We start from the raw sequence: 15683 nt of genomic DNA, 5'->3' as shown, positions 1-15683 counted from the left end.
GAGCTATATTGCGTAGGAACCTGGAATGTCAGGTCCATGAATCAAGGCAAATTGGAAGTGGTCAAACAAGAGATGGCAAGAGTGAATGTCGACATTCTAGGAATCAGCGAACTAAAATGGACTGGAATGGGTGAATTTAACTCAGATGACCATTATATCTACTACGGCTGGCAGGAATCCCTCAGAAGAAATGGAGTAGCCATCATGGTCAACAAAAGGGTCTGAAATGCAGTTCTTGGATGCAATCTCAAAAACGACAGAATGATCTCTGTTCGTTTCCAAGACAAACCATTCAGTATCACAGTAATCCAAGTCTATGCCCCAACCAGTAACGCTGAAGAAGCTGAACGGTTCTATGAAGACCTACAAGACCTTTTAGAATTAACACCCAAAAAAGATGTCCTTTTCATTATAGGGGACTGGAATGCAAAAGTAGGAAGTCAAGAAACACCTGGAGTAACAGGCAAATTTGGCCTTGGAATACGGAATGAAGCAGGGCAAAGACTAATAGAGTTTTGCCAAGAAAATGCACTGGTCATAACAAACACCCTCTTCCAACAACACAAGAGAAGACTCTATACATGGACATCACCAGATGATCAACACCGAAATCAGATTGATTATATTCTTTGCAGCCAAAGATGGAGAAGCTCTATACAGTCAGCACGAACAAGACCAGGAGCTGACTGTGGCTCAGATCATGAACTCCTTATTGCCAAATTCAGACTTAAATTGAAGAAAGTAGGGAAAACCACTAGACCATTCAGGTATGACCTAAATCAAATCCCTTATGATTATACAGTAGAAGTGAGAAACAGATTTAAGGGCCTAGATCTGATAGATAGAGTGCCTGATGAACTATGGAATGAGATTCATGACATTGTACAGGAGACAGGGATCAAGACCATCTCCATGGAAAAGAAATGCAAAAAAGCAAAATGGCTGTCTGGGGAGGCCTTATAAATAGCTGTGAAAAGAAGAGAAACGAAAAGCAAAGGAGAAAAGGGAAGATAAAAGCATCTGAATGCAGAGTTCCAAAGAATAGCAAAAAGAGATAAGAAAGCCTTCTTCAGCGATCAATGCAAAGAAATAGAGGAAAACCACAGAGTGGGAAAGACTAGAGATCTCTTTAAGAAAATTAGAGATACCAAGGGAACATTTCATGCAAAGATGGGCTCGATAAAGGACAGAAATGGTATGGACCTAACAGAAGCAGAAGATATTAAGAAGAGATGGCAAGAATACACAGAAGAACTGTACAAGAAAGATCTTCATGACCCAGATAATCACAATGGTGTGATCACTGACCTAGAGCCAGACATCCTAGAATGTGAAGTCAAGTGGGCCTTAGAAAGCATCACTACGAACAAAGCTAGTGGAGGTGATGGAATTCCAGTTGAGCTATTCCAAATCCTAAAAGATGATGCTGTGAAAGTGCTGCACTCAATATGCCAGCAAATATGGAAAACTCAGCAGTGGCCACAGGACTGGAAAAGGTCAGTTTTCATTCCAATCCCAAAGGAGGGCAATGCCAAAGAATGCTCAAACTACCACACAATTGCACTCATCTCACACGCTAGTAAAGTAATGCTCAAAATTCTCCAAGCCAGGCTTTAGCTATATGTGAACCGTGAACTTCCTGATGTTCCTGGTTTTAGAAAAGGCAGAGGAACCAGAAATCAAATTGCCAACATCCGCTGGATCATGGAAAAAGCAAGAGAGTTCCAGAAAAACATCTATTTCTGCTTTATTGACTATGCCAAAGCCTTTGACTGTGTGGATCACAATAAACTGTGGAAAATTCTGAAAGAGATGGGAATACCAGACCACCTGACCTGCCTCTTGAGAAATTCGTATGCAGGTCAGGAAGCAAAGGTTAGAACTGGACATGGAACAACAGACTGGTTCCAAATAAGAAAAGGAATACGTCATGGCTGTGTAGAGGAACTAAAAAGCCTCTTGATGAAAGTGAAAGAGGAGAGTGAAAAAGTTGGCTTAAACTTCAACATTCAGAAAACGAAGATCATGGCATCCGGTCCCATTACTTCATGGGAAATAGATGGGGAAACAGTGGAAACAGTGTCAGACTTTATTTTTCTGGGCTCCAAAATCACTGCAGATGGTGATTGCAGCCATGGAATTAAAAGACGCTTACTCCTTGGAAGGAAAGTTATGACCAACCTAGATAGCATATTCAAAAGCAGAGACATTACTTTGCCAACAAAGATTCGTCTAGTCAAGGCTATGGTTTTTCCTGTGGTCATGTATGGATGTGAGAGTTGGACTGTGAAGAAGGCTGAACGCTGAAGAATTGATGCTTTTGAACTGTCGTGTTGGAGAAGACTCTTGAGAGTCCCTTGGACTGCAAAGAGATCCAACCAGTCCATTCTGAAGGAGATCAGCCCTGGGATTTCTTTGGAGGGAATGATGCTAAAGCTGAAACTCCAGTACTTTGGCCACCTCATGCGAAGAGTTGACTCATTGGAAAAGACTGATGCTGGGAGGGATTGGGGGCAGGAGAAGGGGACGACAGAGGATGAGATGGCTGGATGGCATCACTGACTTGATGGACGTGAGTCTGAGTGAACTCCGGGAGTTGGTGATGGACAGGGAGGCCTGGCATGCTGTGATTCATGGGGTCGCAAATAGCTGGACACAACTGAGCGACTGAACTGAACTGAAAAGTTTTAGAATCATTTTATCAAGCTTCATGAAAAAAGCTTATGGGGGTTTCATTGGAATTGACTGTATGTCATCAGTTTGAGAAAGTTGATATCTTTGTAACTCTTTCAAACCAAGAAGATAGTATAACTCCCCATTAATTTAGATCTTTCTTTAGTGTCTTTCAAGAAAGTTTTGTAATTTTCCCTTTAAAAGTCTTATATGTCTTTTGTTACTGTATGTACCTATGTATCCTAGGTATCTGATGATTTTTGATGGTATTGTAAATATTTGAAAAACTTGATTTCCTGGTAGTTTGTTGCTAATGAATAAAAATGTAATTGATATTTATATATTGATTATTCTAATTTATCTTTAGATTCTTGTGGGTTTTCTATGATACATGATTTGGGAGCAGTGATAATTTTGCCAGTTCTCATATGTTTTTATTTTTCTTGTCTTACTGTATTGGCTAGGACTCCCAATACAGTGTTGAATGTAAAGGGTAAAAATGGTTATCTTTTGTTCCTGTCTCACAAAGAAGGCCTTTTCTCTTTTGGTAGTTTTATCATTAATCAGATTAAGGAAGTTTCTTTTTAAGTGTTTTTTCCTTTTCTAAGTATCATGGATGCATGTTGAATTTTATCTCGTGTTCTCTGCATCTGTGGAGTCATCTTCAGTGCTCTTTCATTTGTTAATGTTATTTTTTCATAGGTTAGACTAACTTTGCACTTCTGGAGTGATTATAGGTTTTTTATATTGCTCAGTTCAGTTCAGTGACTCAGTCATGTCCAACTCTTGGTGACTGCATACTGGATTTGTTAATATGCTGCTTTGAATTGTACCAGCCTTGTGAGTGACACTAGTTTGTAATTTTCCTTTCTCATACTGTCCTAGTTGGGCTTTGGCAACCAGATTTTGCTAGTTTCAAGAAATGAGCTGGGAACATTTGTCTGGGGATAGTTTCTGTAAGGTTGGTTATTCCTTGGTCAGCTGTGTCTGGAGTTGTGTGTGTTTATATGTAAAGCAATTTTTTTTAACTGAATTTTTTTTAAAAATGGTTATAATACTATTCAGGTTTTTCTAATTTTTGAGTCAGGTTTTATTTTTCTAGAATTTTATCTCAATTTTCAAAGATACTGTTACAGAATTGTTTATAACACCCTTAAAATATCTGTAGCATCTCTCTGTCTTCTTTTCACTCCAAATGTTTTTTTGGGGTTCATCCGTCATTGTCCTTGTCAGTAAACTTTGTCAGTTTTCGTTTTTCTAAGAGTCAACTTCAGCTTTCTTGGTCGTTTCTATTATGTTTCTTTTCTCTTTCATTAAGTTCTGATCTTTATTTCCTAACGTGTCCTTTGGATTTATCCTAATATTCATTTTTCTACTCAAATTGGATGTTTAGTTCATTATATTTTAGCCTTTGTTCTTTTATAACCTGAGCTCTTAGGCTATAAATTTCCCTCTAAATACAGCTTTATCTATGTCCTTTAAATTTAAGTATATAATATTTTATAATTTCTATATTTTAGAAATTTAGAATAATAGAAATGTCTATAATTTCTGTATTTTCTGATTTTTGTTTTCTTCTTTGACCCATGAGTTATTTAAAAGTATATTTCTTAAGGTTCTTTTTCGAATTATCTTTTTGTTATTTATTTTGAACTGTTTTCATCGTGATCTGAGAATGTGGTCTGTATACCAGTCCTTTGAAACTTGTTGAGGCTTTACAACTGGTCCACATGTGTGGCTAATATTCATAAATGTTCTGTGTGCATTTCAGAAATAAGTATTTTGCATTTATGTGTAATTCCCTGTATGTGCCCATTATGCCAAGTTGTTAATTGTGTTTTTTGAACCAGTGCTAATATTTTTTGTCTGAGATCTCATTACTGGGCAAGATATGTTGAAGTGTTTGTGGTTTGTCTAGTTCTCCTTTTGATTGTGTCCATTTTACTTTATTTTGAGATATTAGATGGCTGTGAGTTTTAGAACTTTGAATTTTACTTATTATTATTATACAGTGGATATTTTATTTTCTAAAAGTTGACATCTAGTAATATTTTTTGCCTTAAGGTCTACCTTGTTGTTATGTTTTAGGTGTTTACCTATAAACAACATACAGCTGAATTTTGTTTTTATTTTGATATTTTTTGTTCTTACCAGAGCATTTAAGTTACTTAAATTTTGTATAATTATTATGTATTTGTTTTTCACTTATTTCCATCTTCTTATTTGTAATTATTTTTAAATTTTATTTAATTGGAGGATAATGACTTTACAATCAACGTGAATCAGCCACAGGTACACTGTGGCTGTGTACACGATACTGAACCCCCCTCCCACCTTCCTTCCCACCCCGTCCCTCCAGGCCGACCCTGAGCACTGGCTTTGAGTGCCCTGCCTCATGCATCCAGCTTGTGTGGGTCATCTGTCTCACATATGCTCATATAGATGCTTCAGTGCTGTTCTCTCAAATCACCCTGCCCTAACCTTCTCCCACTGTGTCCAGAAGTCTGTTCTTTACAGCTGTGTCTCCTCTGCTGCCATGCATGTAGGATCATTGTTACTGTCTTTCTAAAAATTCCATATATATGTGTTAATATACAGTATTTGTCTTTCTCTTTCTTCACTCTGTATAATAGGCTCCAGTTTCATCCACCTCATTAGGACTGACTCAAGTGCATTCCTTTTTATAGCTGAGTAATACTCCGTTGTGTATATGTACCACAACTTCCTTATCCACTTATCTTCTGACAGGCATCTAGGTTGCTTCCATGTCCTAGCTACTGTGAATAGTGTTGCAGTGAACATTGACACTGTGTGTGTCAATGAGTGAACAAGACACGTGTGTGTCTTTCATTTCTGGTTTCCTCGGGGAGGAAATACAGTGGGTTGTATGGCAGTTCTATTTCCAGTTTTTTAAGGAATCTCCACAGTGATCTCCATAGTGGCCATACCAGTTTGCATTCCCACCAGTAGTGTAAAAGGGTTCCCTTTTCTCCACCTCCTCTAGCATTTATTGTTTGTAGCCTTCTGATGATGGGCATTCTGACCAGCATGAGGTGATATCTCATTGTGGTTTTGATTTGCGTTTCTCCAATGATGAGTGATGTTGAGCATCTTTTCATAGGTTTATTAGCCATCTGTATGTCTTCTTTAGAGAAATGTCTGTCCGTTTTTTGATGGGGTTGTTTGTTTTTCTGGTATTGAGCTGCATGAGCTGCTTGTACATTTTGGAGATATTATTTTCTCCCATTCTGAAGGCTATCTTTTCACTTTATAGTTTCCTTCACTGTACAAAAGCTTTTAAGTTTGATTAGGTCTCGTTTGTTTATTTTTGTTTTTATTTCCATTACTCTGAGAGGTGCGTCATAGAGAATCTTGCTGTGATATATGTCAGTGTTCTGCCTATGTTTTCCTTTAAGAGTTTTATAGTTTCTGGGGTCTTGTATTTAGGTCTTTAATCCATTTTGAGTTTATTTTTGTGTATGGTGTTAAAAGTGTTCTAATTTCATTCTTTTGAGTGTAGTTGACCAGTTTTTCCAGCATCACTTGTTGAGGAGACTGTTTTCTCCATTGTATATTTTTGCCTCCTTTGTCAAAGATGAGGTGTCCATAGGTGCGTGGATTTCTCTCTAGACTTTCTATTTTGTTCCACTGATCTATATTTCTGTCTTTGTGCCAGTACCATACTGTCCTGGTGACTGTAGCTTTGTAGTATAGTCTGAAGTCAGTAAGGTTGATTCCTCCAGTTCCATTCATCTTTTTCAAGATACTTTGGCTATTTGAGGTCTTTTGTGTTTCCGTACAAATTGTGAAATTATTTCTTCTAGTTCTGTGAAAAATGCCATGGGTAGTTTGATAGGGATTGCATTGAATGTATAGATTGCTTTAAGTAGCATACTCATTTTCACTATATTGATTCTTCCAATCCACAAACATGATATATTTCTCCATATATTTGTGTCATTTTTGATTTCTTTCTTCAGTGTTTTATAGTTTTCTACATACAGGTCTTTTGTTTCTTTAGGTAAATTTATTCCTGAGTATTTTATTTTTTCCATTGCAATGGTGAATGGGACTGTTTCCTTAATTTCTCTTTCTGATTTTTCATTGTTAGTGTATAGGAATGCAAGGAATTTCTGTGTGTTAATTTTATATCCTGCAACTTTACTATATTCATTGTTATTCCACCTTATTTACATTTCTTTTTTCCTCTTCTTTCCTTTTGATTAACTGAAAATTTCTTCCCCACATACAATGTTCTTCCTGTATTTTAGAAATGTAATATTCCTTTTTTTCTATATGTTTTACATAGTACTTAACTCATCAAAGTCTAACTCTATAAGCCATTTTTTATTGTTTTAATAAGATATTTTGTTAATGTCTTTATTTTCCTTCGGTTCCTGAAATATATTTTCACTGGGAATACTAACATTTTCTCGTCTACTTTGGAGCAATCACTTCATTGTTTTCTGGCTTTCTTTGGTGGTCAGAAGAAGTAAACTCTCTGATCAGTGCTCGTTCAGGGTATACCCCACCCAAATTTGAGTCCTTTTAAAATCTTGTTTTAAAGGTCTTGCAATTTCTCTCTCTCTATATATATATATACATATATTATATTATATATTATAAATATATATATTAATATATAATAGCTGTGGATGTCTTTTTATTTATTCTGACTGGGATTTGTTGGAATTGGCTCTCTGTATTGTATATTGGTGTTTCTTGTTAAAAAGTTGAACTTTTTAGTCATCAACAGAGTGCTTCTCTTGCATTTTGATTGGACATACATGGGACGTTTGCTCTTTATCCTCCATGTCTCGTGTTCTTCACCTCTCTTGCATCTGTGTTGTTTTCTGGATACTTTGCACAGATCGCACTTCTATGTCATTAATATTCTCTTTGTGTGTAGTCTGCTATAAAATTATTCATTATTTTTAGTAATTTTTTAAAACTTTTGCAAGTTCTTTAGTATTTTTGAATGCTTTAAACTTCATTTTCAAGCCACCTGTTTCTAGAAATACATTAAACATGTTATTGTGTCTCATTAATCTCACTATACTGAGGAGTTTTGTTATGTCTGATTCTGCTGTTACTTTTGTAGGCCATTGCTTATACCTGTTTGTGGTTGTATTTCCTCGTGTGTTTGGAGCTGTTAACACTGTGAGCTGCTCGTTTTCCTTGCAGTTTTACGTCTAGGGTCCCATAAGGCCTGGAATGAAGGAGAGCGCCTCTAGAGAGGATGTGCTTCTCTCGATGACTGAGGACATTGCCAGTTTGGGACCACGCCATATTCTCTACTAGACGTTTTCGTGGACCACCCTGATAACATTTGGGCTGTGAAGCCAAGTGAGAGTCTACTCCTGATTATACATCCTTAGATTCTTTTTCCTGCTTTGCTTTAAGACAAGCAATTTTCCTTGCTTTTGTAAAAATGATTGATTCGCCATCATAGTGAAGGTATAGCCCTATGGAGGCCGAGCTTTAGGAAGAATATCTCCTACTGGATGCCCTGTAGCAGGCGGGTCATTTGAGGCAGTGAAAACTTAGGCTCAGTGGCGTCAGTGAATGGCCGTGAGAAGCAGGCTTTAGAGCTCTGATCTCCCCAGGTTTCCACACCCGCTTAGTTCTTGGCCTGAGGCTTCCTTATACTTCTTCCAGCTCATGGATACATTTAAGGTGTTTTAGAATTTTACCCAACATGTCTAGTTTTCTACAAAGGATTATGCAGTCACCTAGTCTACCATCCAGAAGGAGAAGTCCTTCTTGAACTGGTTGGTATAATGAATGATTTACAACTAAAAACTTAACGATTTTGCCCCATTCTTGCATTTCTGTGTAAAACCAGCTTGGAGTATCAGTGTTTTGTATGTAGCTAGCTTTTATGTATGTTGGAGAAGGAGATGGCAGCCCATCCAGTGTTCTTGCCTGGAGAATCCCGTGGACAGAGGAGCCTGGTGGGCTACAGTCCATGGGGTCTCAAGAGTCAGACATGCCCGAGCGACTAAACCACCACCACCAGCTTTTATGTGCTGTTATCATATTTGGATATATGAAGACTCTGTTCTTAAAGCCCATTCCCTCCCCTAGCAGATCCTCCTCCCCTGCCTTCTGGTCAGGCCACCCTGGGGTTGCCTCACCGCTGCCCTTCTCTCCAGGGAGAGCTGCCCCTCCAGCAGTGCGGCCAGGACTCGCTGGTGCCTGGCTCCCACAGACGGAGAGGAGGGCGCTGTGTGGTTGCCAGTCTTGGACCCCACAGCACGGGGGGTCGTGACTGATGGCTGGCGCCTGGCTCCCACCCTCGTGGTGCCCTGCCTGACTCCCTCCTCTCACCTGCACGTGCCAGCAGCGGGAGCACCACCCACTGGGCCAGACCAGCCGCCCTTGGATGGGTCCCAAGAGCTAGTGATCCAAGTTGCTTGGCAACTTGGCGCAACAGAGTGTCCCAGGTAATGGTTGTTGGGCAGCCCTAGAACTCACCAGGGCCAGTGTGCCTGTGGAGAGTGGTGAGGGCCTTGCCTGGGCCCCAGGCCAAACGGTGACTCTGCTGGGTGCCGCGTCAGCCCTCCGCAGCCTCCCTCCCCAGGCCTTGCCCCACCAGCTCCTGTGCCCCCTTGCCCCATCCAGGCCAGCCCCCCACTGCCTGCTGCCGGCGCCAAGCAGCATAGAGCCTTGCTCCTCCCCTGTGCCACCTGTGGGCGCTGCCTGCTCCCCTGTGGTGGCCTCGCCCACCCAGTCACAGACAGACACAGGGGCAGGGCCACGGGAAGCTCCAAATCCAAGGCTTCTTTATTACTGGTCAGAAGGTGTTCACTCCCAAACAGTTCTGAGAAGAGGAACGTTGAACAGCTCTGCCACAGTCTGTGTGGGGCTGCCTGCCCACCCTCCAGTGGGTACCCTAAGGCCTTTCATACGTTGGTGTTTTCACTTTTGTATTTTTATAAAAACAGAACCAGTCCTGGAGTAGAAAGTAAAACCCTGTGATGACTTTTCAGGACCAAACCAAAGTGTGATGGGTTGGAATAGGAGTTCTGAGGGGCTGGGACAGTGGCCACAGTGGTCCAGTCCCATTCCCCCCAGTGGTTGGCAGAAGCCACTGGAAGGGGGTGTGAGGAGAGGGCAGGGCATAGCTGACAGGAAGGCCAAACTCAGACAGGAGCACCCTGTCTTCATCATTTTTTCACTTCTACATACCATAGAAATTTAAGCAAAATAGCTATTTTGTATATATTTATATCTCATACATATAAATCAGGCAAATAGAGAGCTCACGGGCGCTGAGATGGGGTACCCCGGAGGTGGGACGCTGGGTTCTCGGGCACCCAGGCCACCAGCCCAGGCTGGGCCGAGGCTCGGCTCTTATTGCTGACGTGGCGTGGTTCTGTGGCCAAAGCGCCTGCGGCCCGCCGGGCCCCTCGGGGCGGGAAGTAGCCCAGGTGGCCGGGCTCCACGGGGCGGTTGTCCTCAGACCCACGCGGCGGCCCCGCAGGGCCCCTTCCCAACCATGGGTGGGGCTGCAGCTCCAGAGACTTGTGCTCTCCTGGCTCCTTCCTCTGGGGGTCCTGGGCTTCCGGGGGGCCGGCAGCTCAGACACAGACGGCCTTGCTATTGGGGCTGCACAGCGCTCCCGACCCAAAAGGGTCTAGCTGGCTTCCTGATGTCTTAAAGAGAAGGGGCTCTTGCCAGGACACTTGTGTGGCAAGAAAGCACAGTTAGGAAGTGGTCCACTAAGTGCTGTACTAAAAATATTTACTGAACATCTTGGCTGAAAAGAAATGGGAGATAACTTTTTCTAAAAAACTCGGAAGTGGCTCCCTGGGAGGGGCCGGTTCCTCCCTGGGGGGCTGGTGACTGAGGCAGCCCAGGGCCTGGACCAGCCTGCCTGAGTTGTGGGAACTGGAGCTGGGGGCCCCAGGGGGCCCGAGTCCATGGTGAAGGCGGGTGGGAGACCCGGGGCACCTGGGGGCTTGAGAGAACCCGGGTCAGCACTTCCTCCTTCCAAGGTGAGAGCCCCAAAAAAGTGTTATTAAACCAGAAGGGAACGGTGGGGTGGGAGGGCCACACAGCGCTAAACTGAGTGCGCGAAACAGGAGGTGGAGCGGCGTGCGGGCGCCTGTGTCCGCAGGACGGGCGGAGCTCAGAAGATGTTGGGGCACATGTGCCAGTCCTGCCTCTCCTTGGCCTCCCAGTAGCCCCCCTTGTACACGCAGGCCATCTCCCCGGTGAGCGGATCCAGCTTCTTCTCGAACCACAGTGGCACATACACTTCGGCCTCCTTCTCTGTGGGGCGGCACAGCGGGGCGGCGATGGGCGGCCTGCTTCCGACGCTGTCCCCGGAAAGCCACTCCCTGCCCCCTCCCCGCGGCCAGCAGCCCCCAGCCCTTCCCAGCTCCTGGGCGACCCCGCGGCTCTCCCGCCGGCCCCTCTCCCAGCGGCTCACCTTCATCCACCCCGCAGCCCCGGGAGCAGGCCTCCAGCCGCCGGCGCCGGTTGGCGCGCTGCTTCTCCTCCAGCCGCTGCTTCTCCGTGTTGGCCTCGTCCCAGTGGCCCTTCTCCATGAGCCGCTGGTCCGGCCGCAGCCGGCTGTCTGTGGGCGCCACGCCCTCCTCGTTCTCATTGAGGGTCAGGGCCAGTTCGGAGAAGTAGTACATGTTCTCCGCGTTGTCCCTGCGGGGTCCCGTGGGTGAGCAGTCGGGACACACTCGGCCCCTCTGCTTCCCCTCCTGCGTGTCCACCCGCTGAACCCCCAAACCCAGCCTGGCGCCCGCCTCACCCTTCCCTCCCTGCGTCTTGCAGGCTCCACCAACCTGCATCTGTTTTGCCACCTTATACTTCTCTGGAAACTTGCCCATTCTCTCCGATTTTTCATGTTATCTGCCTCAAGTGTTATAATGTCGGTTCCTTTAATGTGTGTGAAGGCACGTCCTGTGCTGCTTTTTTGAAGCCTTAAAAGCAGCGCGTACTGCTGCTTTTTTGGGCCTCAGGCGCTTTGGATTAGTCCTGATGCTTGGTACGTTGGTCCTTACACGGCCTGCTTGTATTAATGCAGCCTTCCCACCTGACCAAAAGGTAGACTCCTGACAAAATCTACGTGTAGCCATGAGGAAAACTCACCAATCCACACCCTTCTCAGGCAGCCTCTGGCGGGTCTCCTGGGTTTATCAGTCCTTTGCTTTCCTTTTGCTGCTGCGGCTGCTAAGTCACTTCAGTCGTGTCCGACTCTGTGAGACCCCATAGATGGCAGCCCACCAGGCTCCCCCGTCCCTGGGATTTTCCAGGCAAGAGTACTGGAGTGGGGTGCCATCGCCTTGGTACAGTTTTATTGCATCTTTGTGTAGGCTTAAGTGTGTGTGTATGTCTCTCTGTATTTTAGGTACTTGTTTTTAAGTATAAAGAGATGTCATAGAACCTTCTGGGAGTTGCTTTTTTAGACTTAATGTTAAATTACCAACATGTACCTATACTGTATGTTGCTGTTCATTTGTTTCATCTGCTGTATATACTGCACTGTGTGAATATACTAGTTATTCACCCCATACATTTGGGTTGTTTTGGTGGTTTCCAAGTTTCTGCTTTGGAGTAATCTTACTCATGTTTCTTGTTATACACTTAGAGGAATTCTCTTGAGTACCTAAAAGTGGGACTTCTGGGCTGCAGAGTTTGTGATATCCTTCTTTAGGAGGTAAGGTCACGCTGCTTTCCAGTGTGGTCCTACCAGCTCACATTGCCACCAGTAATGTGTAAAAGATACTGTGGATCCATATCTTCAAGACTTGATATTACCAGACTTTTCATTTTTTCAAATCAAATGATGGTAAAACTGCATATCTCATGTGATTTTGATTTGCATTTCCCTGACTACTGATGATGTTGATAATTTTCATATGATGACTGGTCATGTTGCTTTTTCTGTGAAATTCGTGTTGATGACCCTTGCATTTTCCTTGCACTTTTTTTTTTGCTTTATTTATTAGTTAGAAGTTTAAAAACTTTTTCTTTATTCATTTATATTTGGCTGTGCTGGGTCTTTGTTGCTGTGTGGGCTTTTCTCTAGCTGTGGTAAGCAGGGGCCACTCTCCGGGCGCAGTGCACGGGCTTCTGATTGCGGCGGTTTCTCTCGCTGTGGAGCGCAGTCTCCAGGGCACGTGGGCTTCAGTAGCTGCAGTTCCTGGGCACTGGGGTACGGGCTCAGTAGTTGTCGTGCAGGGACTTAGTTGCCTCACGGCATGTGGGATCTTCCCGGACCAGGGATTGAACCTGTGTCTCCTGCATTGGCAGGAGGATTCTTTACCACTGACTCACCAGGGAAGCCCTAGGCAGAAGATCTCTCTGTATTCTTTTTAAATTATTGTTTTTAATTGTAGTAGAATACATACGTATCCTTAATACTAATTGTTAGGTGTAAATATTGTGATTACTTTCTCCAAATTTATTTATTGTCTTTTCACTTTCTTTAAATCATCTTTCAATGAGCAAAATTTCTTTTAATGAACAAAAGTTTAATTGAATACATCATTGTTTTTGTCTTACTTAATATGTAGTTCCTTAAGTTTTAGAAGATACTCATCTATATTTTCTACTTAGAGTTTAACTTATTGTTTAACAGTAAGTCAGATGGATGGAGGAGCCTGGAAGGCTGCAGTCCACGGGGTCGCACAGAGTTGGACACGACTGAAGCGACTTAGCTGCAGCAGCAGCAGACTTAATACTTATTCGAAGTCCTTTATTTGGAGTTGATTTTTGTTATAATGTGAGGGAGTCATTTAACCTTCTGTATGGATAACCATTTTCCCTAGATCCTTTTAGTGCATGGTGCCATCTTCCATGGATAGGATAATGCCACCTTTGTCCGGTAGCAAAAATATATACACGTCCAGGCTTCTGTTTCCAGGCTCACTATTCTGTTAAACTGCAGCTTCAGAATAAGTCCTGGGGTCTAGTAGGGCAAGTCGTCTTTTTTCTGTTCTTCTTTAGAAATATCCTGGCCTTTATTCTTTAATATAAACTTGAAAATCATAATACCAAGTTCCATGAATAGTTCAGTATCAGGATTTTGCTGGATTTGCTAACTCTGTGTGTGCTGAGTCACTCACGTTGTGTCTGACTTTGTGACGGCATGGACTGTAGCCTGCTAGGCTTCTCTGTCCGTGGGATCCTCCGGTCGAGGATAGTGAAGTGGCCATGCCCTCCTCCAGGGGATCCTCCCAACTCAGGGATTAAAACCCATGTCTCTTATGTCTCCTGCATTGACAAGTGGGTTCCTTACCACTGAGCCACCGGGAAAATCACTATTGGGATTTTGTTTGATTTACTGACTCTTTAGATCATGATACTTTTATATTCAGTCTTTCTACCCATGACCATGGTATCTTTGTCCATTCATTAAGCTCTTCCTTGATATCGCAGCAGAGTTTTAGGCTTTTCTCTGTAGAGGTCTTGCATATATTGCAAGATTTACTGCAAGGTCCTTGATATTCTCTGATGTGATAATTGGTGTCTTCTCTTAAACTGTACCTTCTGGTGATTTCAGTGTGTAGAAAGGCAACTGACTTCTGCATATTAATCTTACGTTGAGGCACATAAGATGCTTTTTCTGTATCTGTTTACATCTGTTAATGTAACAAAGTGATTGATGGATTTTCTAGTATAAAATCACCCTTGTGTACCCAGGATAAACTCAAAATATGATTGAAGAACGTTTTTGTTTTGTTTAATACTGTTGGATTTTCTGGTGTGTCATTTTAGGATTGTGCTTATTATCCATGAGTGGAAAAGGGTTTATTATTCTGTGTTCCTACTACTCTTTTATCCTCATTTGGTACCAGTTATCTTATATTTGCCTCACAGTATAATAAAGTATTTTTTCTTTTTTATATGGTCTGAAAGATAAAATTGGGATATTTATTTCTTAAAAACTTGGTAGAATTCACCTATAAAATGACTTGGGCTTTGTGTTTTCCCTCTAGGAATTTTTTAACCACTGCTTCAGTATCTTTAATTATAGGACTATTCATGCTTTTTTATTTCTAGACTCAGTTCTACAAGAAAAATTGTATTTAGAAAAGATATATTTTTCTAAAAATTTGTCTTTCCAGTCTGAATTTTAGTGATCTCTTTATACTTTAAATATCAAAATAGACACAATGAAAACATTAATAATACGTATTTCTATATTCTCTTGATCAGTCTTGCCAGTAGTTTTCTATTTTTTTCCCTCAAAGATCTACTTCTTACTTTTTAAACTTTATTTTATTTCTACTTTTTAACTATATTTTCTTTTTAAACTTTATTTCTACTTTTTAACTATATTTTCTTTTTTCTTTCAGTTTGTATGTTGAGCTTTCCCTAATTTCTTAGAATGACACTATTTATAAGCTTATATACCTATTTAAGGCAAAAATTTCCTTTGAAGCATTGCCTTTGGTACATCCAGCCAGTTTTGGTTTTTTTCTCAGAAGAATTTAAAACTTCCCATTCAAATTTTTTACTTTCCCCATGAGTTACTTAGCACTTAAATTTTTTCCCGACTACGTGGGGACTCTCTGACATACCGCGTGTAACTTTGGTTGTCTCCCGTGGCCTGTGGTCTGCGTGCCGCCTCTTGTGCAGTGTTGAGGCTCTCCTTGGGCTTAGTGCACAGCTGAGTTCTGCATAAACCCCGTGTGTGTTCGAGAAGAAGCGTGTTGTCTGTTGTAGCCATAACCATATGTATATCCTGTGGCTTTTTGCTCTCCATTTTGCTGAGTTGTTTCCCCGTTTTAACTCTCAACGAGAGGGAGGAGCGTATTGAAGTCTGTCTTCCGTTGGGCGGCGGATTTCCCCGTTTCTCCCTTCACTGTCAGCATGTGCTTTGTGTGTTTTTGAGGCCCTTGCACGACACACGTGATGCTTGTATCGTGCATACTGTTCATATCTTCTCAAAGAACTCAGCCTTTATCATGTAGCAACGCTTCCATTCCTGGTAATACTTTTGCCTGTTTTTACTTGAAATAATAGCATAGCTGTTATAGTTT

At 42.3% G+C, this 15683-nt stretch overlaps 1 protein-coding gene across 5 annotated transcripts in view; it reads right to left on the bottom strand.

Moving 5' to 3' along the window:
• Positions 1 to 9441: 9441 nt before the first annotated feature.
• The window catches only part of OSBP2 (oxysterol binding protein 2), a 122935-nt gene continuing 116693 nt past the window's right edge, over positions 9442 to 15683 (bottom strand). For all 5 annotated transcript variants that reach the window (XM_086348761.1, XM_086348763.1, XM_086348765.1 and 2 more), the window contains 2 exons: positions 11111 to 11337; positions 9442 to 10950 (listed from right to left, as the gene is read on the bottom strand). In XM_086348761.1, coding sequence (XP_086204887.1) covers positions 10808 to 10950; positions 11111 to 11337 — 370 coding nt within the window. In that variant the 3' untranslated portion in view covers positions 9442 to 10807. The remainder of the gene's footprint in view (positions 10951 to 11110; positions 11338 to 15683) is intronic.

Source organism: Bos grunniens, chromosome 17, assembly GCF_055505025.1.
Source record: "Bos grunniens cultivar Pamir isolate PY7600 chromosome 17, Bosgru_T2T1.0, whole genome shotgun sequence".
Taxonomy (NCBI): domain Eukaryota; kingdom Metazoa; phylum Chordata; class Mammalia; order Artiodactyla; family Bovidae; genus Bos; species Bos grunniens.
Note: the sequence above shows the minus strand (reverse complement) of the source record. Positions and strands in the feature narration are given on the sequence as shown.